Source organism: Condylura cristata, unplaced genomic scaffold, assembly GCF_000260355.1.
Source record: "Condylura cristata isolate star-nosed mole 26May11 unplaced genomic scaffold, ConCri1.0 scaffold00089, whole genome shotgun sequence".
Lineage (NCBI taxonomy): Eukaryota > Metazoa > Chordata > Mammalia > Eulipotyphla > Talpidae > Condylura > Condylura cristata.
This window is the reverse complement of record NW_004567190.1, coordinates 135,846-144,143: the sequence shown is the minus strand read 5'-3', so window position 1 is coordinate 144,143 and position 8,298 is coordinate 135,846. Positions and strand designations below refer to the sequence as shown.

Genomic DNA, 8,298 nt, shown 5'->3' with positions numbered 1-8,298 from the left:
CTGTGACCACCCACCAGCTCCACCCCAGTGCCCCACAGCCACCCCGGTCTCCTCAGGACACCCCGCCCTTCCAGGGTTCCATCTCAGCACATCCCTGCTCCTGTGTCTCAAACACCCAGTTGCGGCAGTCGTGGAAATGACACTGACAGTTTGCTCAGAATGGAAACAGTTGGTCTGATCTATGTAAGGGAAGGGTTCTTTACGTCTGAGATGCTAAAATATGTGGGTCCCCTGTACACAGTGCAGACAACATATGTCTAGTATATGAGGGGAAAGTATTTTTTAAGAATGTGAAGAATTTTCTGGGGAGACAGCTTCTCCACGCAGAATAGCAGTGTGGAATGAGAGGACCTGAGGAATACACACACCGTACCCAACTGTCAGTAAAACCCTAGTCTTCAGAGAAGTGGTGGCAGCACCCTGGGGTCAGAAGCTGCTACCGCCCATTGTGTGAGGGTGACTGTCCCTGCACCCACGTCACTGAATCTAAATCAGTGTCTGTGTCTTTATGGATCCTGAAGAAATAAGGCAAATTGAGGACCCTCAGCAAAGGTCACTGTTGAGCAGAGGCAAGGGGTGTCAGGACGATCATTGCTGATAAACTCCTCACTTTAACCACCCAGTCATGCACTAAGGGAGATGTACATGGATTGTGAGAAATGGGATGAAAAGCTTTATTTTATTCAGGCCTCAACAAGGCAACCCCTGTGTTCTGGGTTGTGATGTGCGGGCGGCTGCTCAAGTGCAGAGAACATGAGGCCTCTGGCCTCTGCAGCTGCAGGCCAGGGTGCCCACCCCTGCTTTGCATGCCCCAGCCCCCTGCTGCCCAGGGCCTATATCAGGCTGGGCAGGCTCTGGGCAAGAGCTGCCTCAGCCAGGACACAGGCACCATGGAAGCCCCAGTGCAGCTTCTCTGTCTTCTGCTGCTCTGGCTGCCACGTAAGTGCTGCCCTCAGAGGACACGTTGGGTGGTGGATTCCTGGGCCCTGGCTCTTGCTCAGTGAGACATTAATGGGAGCTCAGTGGTGATCAGCCTTCCTGGCTGATCTGGGGTGACAGTGGTGAGGACAGAGATTGCAAGGGTGTCTTACGTGTTTAATTTCCAATTTCAGGTTCCACTGGAGAAACTGTCCTGACACAGTCTCCAGTCTCCCTATCATTGTCTCCAGGAGAAAAGGCCACAATCTCCTGCAGGGCCAGTCAGAATGTTAACAGCTGGTTAGCCTGGTACCAGCAGAAACCTGGGCAGGCTCCCAGGCTCCTCATCTATGAGGCATCCAAGAGGCCCGATGGCATCCCAGCCCGCTTCAGTGGCAGCGGGTCTGGGACAGACTTCACGCTCACCATCAGCAGCCTGGAGCCTGAGGATGCCACCACTTACTACTGTCAGCATTATATGGGTTACACTTCCACAGTGACACAGGCCTGAACAAAAACCACCCAGGGAGCAGATGTCTGAGGCCTAACAGCCCAGCTGCTCCTCCATGGCCCCATCTGCTTATAGCTGTCTCAGAAACAACTATGCTTTGAGGTTTCTGCAAATTTTTTATATGAATATTGACAAAATAACTCATTTTAAGGTCCTACATCTTCCCTGGGAATGGTATAGTTGTCGCAGCTTCCTAAAAATAGGAAATGACTCACAGGCAAGATTCTCCAGATGCTCCATCAAGTATCTGCAAGTTGTGTATTCCAGATCGGCCACTAGAGACAGCAAATGCCACAGTAGAATGAGACTCAGGCTTAGGCTAGGAATGCTGGGAAAGGCCAGGGGGGCTGTCCAGGCATCACAGGGGGCCCTCAGGTTGCAAGGGTTTTTTGAGATGGGACCATGTGGGTGCTCGTGTGCTGTGTGAGAGGAAGGCTGAGCCCTACCCGCAGCCAGGAAGAGTCCGGGAGGCTTCTGAGGCTACCTGAGGCTCCAGCATTTCTTCCCATTGCTCTAGTCCTTGCCTTTACTTCCTGCCTCACCGAGTAGGTGGCTCCGAGGAGAGCTGTGAGCTGAAATATACTGTGAATAAAATACGCTTCTCTGCAGGTGTCTGAGATACGGGAGCATCACAGGCACAGCTCTCGGTGGGGTGTGAGCACCTGGAAGGGCAAGACCAATTTTGAAGCACCCAAGCTGGGGTCTCCTACTCCTGGATGGCTTATCCAGCCTCCATGCTGAGAGCGCAACACTGTGAGACACCTTTCACACCAATTAAGAACATAAAGCTGGATCACCCTGGGAATGGTGTGCATCACAGGGTTTGACCGGGAATGTCCGGGGGCTGAGGACGAATGCATAACATTACTCCTGAATTATACATCATGACATGTGACCAAGAAATTACTGATGTATAATGGACTCCAGAAGCTGGTCAGGGGCATGCCTTATTCATAAGGCTGAAACCCTGACTGGGGACTCAGGGCTGTCCCACATACCACACCATCAGCAGATGCACAGCTCCACCTTTCCCCCAGCTTCTGCTTCTCCCTCTCTGTCTGCTTCCCCATATGACTAACGCTGCATGACTGTTTATCCAGCAAGAGGCCAGGATCTCGCCGTTCAGCAGCATCCTGCATCACGTAGCTGCTCCACGACTCCCGTTCCTGTGTCAGCGGCGTGTTGCCCGATGCAACCCCAACCCTGCTCTCCAGGAACACCCCTGTCTCCAGGGAAATGGTGTCAGCCAGTGCAGGGGGCTCAGCGTCTGGTCCTGCTCTTCTGTGCCATGTGCCTGTCCCTGCACCCATTCGCGGGACCTGAGTGTTTGCGTCTTCTTTTTCTTTTAAGATTTTACTTATTCATACAAAACTGGGGTACAGGAGATTGCAGGGGTGGTGAGGGGATTCACGAGAAACAGAGTGGGGAGCAGAACAGACAGATCCACAAAGTGGGGAGCATCAGGCAATACAGGAGAGATCTGCTGGCCATGTGGGTCACCTCCGGGGCGGGGATCCAACTCCAGCTGAAGCGGCCACGGCTTGTCTTGGCTTTGCAGTGCAGCGCTCCAACCCGCTGTGTGGCGAGGGAGGGCCCAGTGTTTGTGTCTTTATGATCACAAAAAAAATGAGGTAAATCTCAGGTTCTCAGGGAAGGTCACACAAGAGTAAAAGGAGGGGGTGTCAGGAAGATCATTGCTGATTACCTCCTCAAATCACCCCACCCAGTCATGCACCAAGGGGGATGGGCAGTCATATTGGGGGACAAAGTGAGACTGGACAAAAGGCTTTGCTTTTCATCAGGACTGGGCCAGACACCCCCTGTGTGACTGGGATATGATGTGCGGGTGGTTGTTCAAGGGCAAAGAAGGGAGCGGGGGGCCTCTAGACTACACAGGTGGTGAACAAGTGTGCCCACCCCTGCTTTGCATGCCCCCAGCCCCCTGCTGCCCAGGGCCCATATCAGGCTGGGCAGGCTCTGAGCAAGAGCTGCCTCAGCCAGGACACAGGCACCATGGAAGCCCCAGCGCAGCTTCTCTGCCTCCTGCTGCTCTGGCTCCCAGGTGAGGGGACCCGGAGGGTGATGCCCTCAGAGGACACTTTGGGGGGTAGATACCCGGGACCTGGCTCTTTGATCAGTGAGACAATAATGGGAGCTCAGGGATGATCAGCCTTCCTGGCTGTGTGGGCAGAAAATAAAGATAGTGACAAAAAGGCTGACTTGTGTGTTCTGTTTCCTATTCAGGCTCCTCTGGAGAAATTTCCTGACACAGTCTCCTGCCTCCCTGTCACTTTCTCCCGGACAAAAGGCCACAGTCTCCTGCAGGGCCAGTCAGAGTCTTCGCAACAACTGGTTACACTGGTACCAGCAGAAACCTGGGCAGGCTCCCAGGCTCCTCATCAAATATGCAAACAACAGGCTCGAGGGCATCCCAGCCCGCTTCAGTGGCAGCGGGTCCGGGACAGACTTCACACTCACCATCATCAGCCTGGAGCCTGAGGATGCCGCCACTTACTACTGTTACCAGAGTAATAGTTACCCTCCCACAGTGACACAGGCCTGAACAAAAACCACCCCGGTGCCTGGTGGGAGCCCAGGCCTCCCCAGCTGCTCCCTCTGGTGCCCCATTGCTGGGAGCCTGTCTCAGAAGCTGCAGTGCTTTCAATCTGAAAGTAAAGCTATGGAATAAGGGACTTGGAGGCTCCTGAAAACCCCAATTATTCCACCGAACTCCACTCCTGCCCCAGGCCCTAGTAACACGCAAGTAGATCTTCTGCTGATTTAGTAAACACAGAGATGCTTACTTCGGGGAACTGGACTTATGCTCTCAGGGGGTCCCACAGCAGGGATAAGCCTCCTAGAGAGTCAAAGTAAGTTCTTATTTTTAATACATGGAGTTTGAGTCTAACCTTTATACCTTCAAAATTTAAGGAATCTGTGACCAATCGAAGCATATGGTCCAAATGGGTGATTCTCATAGCTCCCCCAGAAGTCAGAACACCTCTGTTCCTGAGGTACAGGCTGCCTTACTGGGTGCCTCCGACCTCTCTGGTGTGTCCAGGACCCAGTCTGAGGGTGCTGCTGATCTCAGCACCTGGAGCTGCCACCAGGGACGCTCCACTGTCACTGCTGTCCTAAGTCTGCCTCCAGGAGCCCAGAGGACACAGTGAACCACTCCACGGGACAGTCACAGATGCACAAAGTGTGGAAATGTGTTTCTAGAGTGATCGTGAAGGCCTAAGAGCAGACAGCCCAGTAGAGTCACAGTTTCCATTCCTCAGAATATTTCCAGTGGGACTAGCTTCCAGAACACTCATGGATGCTCCCAATTGCCTAGAATAAACAGAAAACTAGGGTTTGTATGGAATATACTATCATTCATAGGACAACGAGTAGACAACACTCATTTCCCTCTAGATGCATTAGTGAAATTATTTTACTTCAATGTGCTGCTCAAAATTTGTCCACAGTTCATCAACTTCATCATTATTGGTGACAAACTGCAATGTGAACACCTAGCCCCCCTTTGATCTACTAAATAAGAATCTGCTTTCTAAAAGATGGCAGGTGATCAATAAGAGGTGAGCTGTGTTCATGGGGATAATTACTTTAGCTAAAGATTGTCAGTGGAGTCATTTAAAAAAACTTTTACTGAATGCTAATTGTTGGAAAGATATTGTTATATTTACTTTTGAATGAATACAACATTGAATCAGACAACAGTTATTTAACATAATGTAAGGTGAAAAATACCATTGTTTGTTACCACATAGTATGACCTTGACCATTAAAAGGAGTTTTGACACATGATGAATCACCAAGATGAAGGAATGTCACACCTGGGTAAAATGACCTGATTTCAAAATTTACTATGAAGCTACAAAATCAAGGCAGCGTGGTTTAGGAGGAATAATAGGCCAATCTATGGATCAGAAAAGAGAAGCCCAATATAGAATCAGTGAGGGCCCTCCCTGGCGGCCCAACACGTTAGGACACAGCCCTTTAGCTAGCTGCAGCCTCCTCAGTGTGAGTTCGATCCCCGCCTGCCCCGAGGTGACCCACATAGTGCAGCAGACCTCTCCTGATGCTCCCGCTGCTACCCTCAGCAGTGTGCTTCCTCAGTCGGCCTGTTCTGTTCCCTGCCCTGTGTCTGGTGAATCCTCTCCCCACCCCTGCTCCTCTGGCCTGTACTCCAGTTCTCTGTGCATAAATAAGTAAATCTTTAAAAAAAATAATAATCAGTCACAAGTGTAATTAGATTCAAATGGCAAGCAGGACAGCATACAAGATGGTAGGCCCAAGCCTTTCTAGGGATTCTGATAAAGGACCAGGAGGAAATGCTGGGTACATTGGCAGGTCCTCAGGGTACGTCTGGAGCTGAGCTCAGTTCCCCCACTTAGGCTTCAGGGCCTTGGGACCCTGAGAGTGAAATAGCCCCAGACCCTGCATGTGGATGAAACACCCACAGATCATACAGAATCATGGAGCTACGATTATTTCCACATTATGGAAACTGAAGAAGGAGACTGATGAGATAGGATTGACTTCACAGAAGCCAGTAACTGGGGAGCACACAGGTGATTAGGTTTGTGGACCTGTTGGTTCAACTGAGTGATGATGGCTGTGGAGGAAATTCTAACCCTGACTGTGTGTGCAGAGGGGACTTGGAATCGGGAATGGCACTGGCAGAGGTTTCATAGCCAAGGAGATGGTGGAGATGAGCACAAGATTTTAACTTGCTTTAGGGAAGCAGCTGCTTTACAGGGATGAGAATTGGAGCCACAGACTCTATTTGTACCTGGGATGTAACGTGCGGGCAGCTGCTCAAGCGCAGAGAACATGAGGCCTCTGGTCTCTGCAGCTGGAGGCCAGGGTGCCCACCCCTGCTTTGCATGCCCCCAGCCCCCTGCTGCCCAGGGCTCATATCAGGCTGGGCAGGCTCTGGGCAAGAGCTGCCTCAGCCAGGACACAGGGCACCATGGAAGCCCCAGCGCAGCTTCTCTGCCTCCTGCTGCTCTGGCTCCCAGGTGAGGGACCCGGGAGGCTGCTGCCCTCAGAGGACACTTTGGGGGGTGGATTCCTGGGACCTGGCTCTTTGCTCAGTGACACAATAATGGGAGCTCAGTGCTGATCAGTCTGCCTGGCTGTGCTGGGAGAAAGTGATGATAGAGATTATTACATGGGTGATTTATGTATTTTGTTTCCTATTTAGGTTCCTCTGGAGAGATTGTAATGACACAGTCTCCAGCCTCTCTGTCATTTTCTCCAGGAGAAAAGGTCACGATCTCCTGCAGGGCCAGTGAGAGTGTTAGCAACTACATGGCCTGGTACCAGCAGAAACCTGGGCAGGCTCCCAGGCTCCTCATCTATCGTGCATCCAGCAGGCCCAATGGCATCCCAGCCCGCTTCAGTGGCAGCGGGTCTGGGTCAGACTTCACGCTCACCATCAGCAGCCTGGAGCCTGAGGATGCCGCCACTTACTACTGTCAGCAGGGTTATAGTCACCCTCCCACAGTGACACAGGCCTGAACAAAAACCACCCAGGGAGCAGCTGTCTGAGGCCCTGCAGCCCAACTGGTCGTCGGGGCCCCATCTGCTTATAGCTGTCTCAGAAACAACAATGCACTTAGGTTTCTGAAAATTTTTTTTTACCAGAGGCTAGAGGCACTTGAAACCCTGAGTCCCCTCCTGACTCCAGCAACACTCATAGGCAGAGCCAGTGCTGATTTAACACCCAGAGATATTACACCTGGCACCAGGCTAATGGATCTGTCAGGCTCGTACAGCAGGGGAGAAGCCACTGTAGAGAATCTCAGCAGGATTTTTACTTGCACTATGTGCAATTGGTGTCTAAGCTACAATATTCCAAAATCTCACTAGTGTGGGATTAGGTGAAGCATATGGTAGAAAAGGGGGGTCTTGTTGTCACCCCAGGAGTCAGAGCACTTCTGTTGCTGAGATACAGGCTGACAAGTTAGTGGATTAGAAAAATGAAGCCAAACTACAGCCCAACAAATGTCAGAGTGAACGGCTCTTTGATATCAAAGGACAGAAGAGAAGCATGGAGAAAAGGAGATCTCTCAGTTAATGGTCCTGGGAAAGCTGGACATCCATCTGCAAAAAAATTAAAGGAAGGAAAAAGGAAAAGAAAAATCAAGAATTGTCATTGCTCCAAAATGAAACACGAAATAGTAATTATACTCTCATTTATTCAATTATTCTAGAATATGTTACTAAAAATTTTATTCATTGCACATACTAATACTTGATCCATGAATTCACACATTTTACACTTTTGCAAATATTCTAAAATAAAGATTATACTTCTTACAGTGACATTGGAAATGACTTACAGAAAATTTTGAAAACAATATAGTGAACAGGGCCAATTGCATGGTGATGATTCTCCTGTATTCTAAGTTATGACTTAGATGTAAAAAGCTGAAGAAGAATTATACAAGAAGGAAAACAATGTGACACGCGAGTGATGAAGCCTTTCCCAGGAAAGCATTGATTATGGGCCCGGGGAAAATGCGGGTTGAAGTCTGCAGGTCCTGGGGGGCTGAGCTCAGGTCACTCAGTGAGACTTGGGACTTGTGACCCAGTTAGCGGAGGCAGCACGAGGCCCTGCCTGCGGCAGAAACACATCTGTACCCCAGACTGTACAGAGTCACGGCGCTACGATTATTTCCAGAAAAAGTGAAGGTGAGACAAAGGGCATGGTGAGATGTCACATAGGCAGCAGTGGTCTCCCCATCATCGACTGAAGGACCTGCATGGTCCCCAGCCGCGATGGCCGGGGGAGGCTCTCACCCCTGAATGCGTGTGGAGGGCTGACTGGCCATGGCAGTGTGTTAGCAAGTTGGTCT

At 50.7% G+C, this 8,298-nt stretch overlaps 2 gene segments (V, D, J or C); both read left to right on the top strand.

Moving 5' to 3' along the window:
* Window positions 1–890: 890 nt before the first annotated feature.
* Window positions 891–1,429, top strand: LOC101633974. The segment is given in 2 exon segments: window positions 891–939; window positions 1,113–1,429. Coding segments are annotated over 2 exon segments (366 nt in total).
* A 2,013-nt stretch (window positions 1,430–3,442) lies between these two features.
* Window positions 3,443–6,958, top strand: LOC101636260. The segment is given in 3 exon segments: window positions 3,443–3,491; window positions 3,674–4,014; window positions 6,642–6,958. Coding segments are annotated over 3 exon segments (707 nt in total).
* The last annotated feature ends 1,340 nt before the right edge of the window (window positions 6,959–8,298 follow it).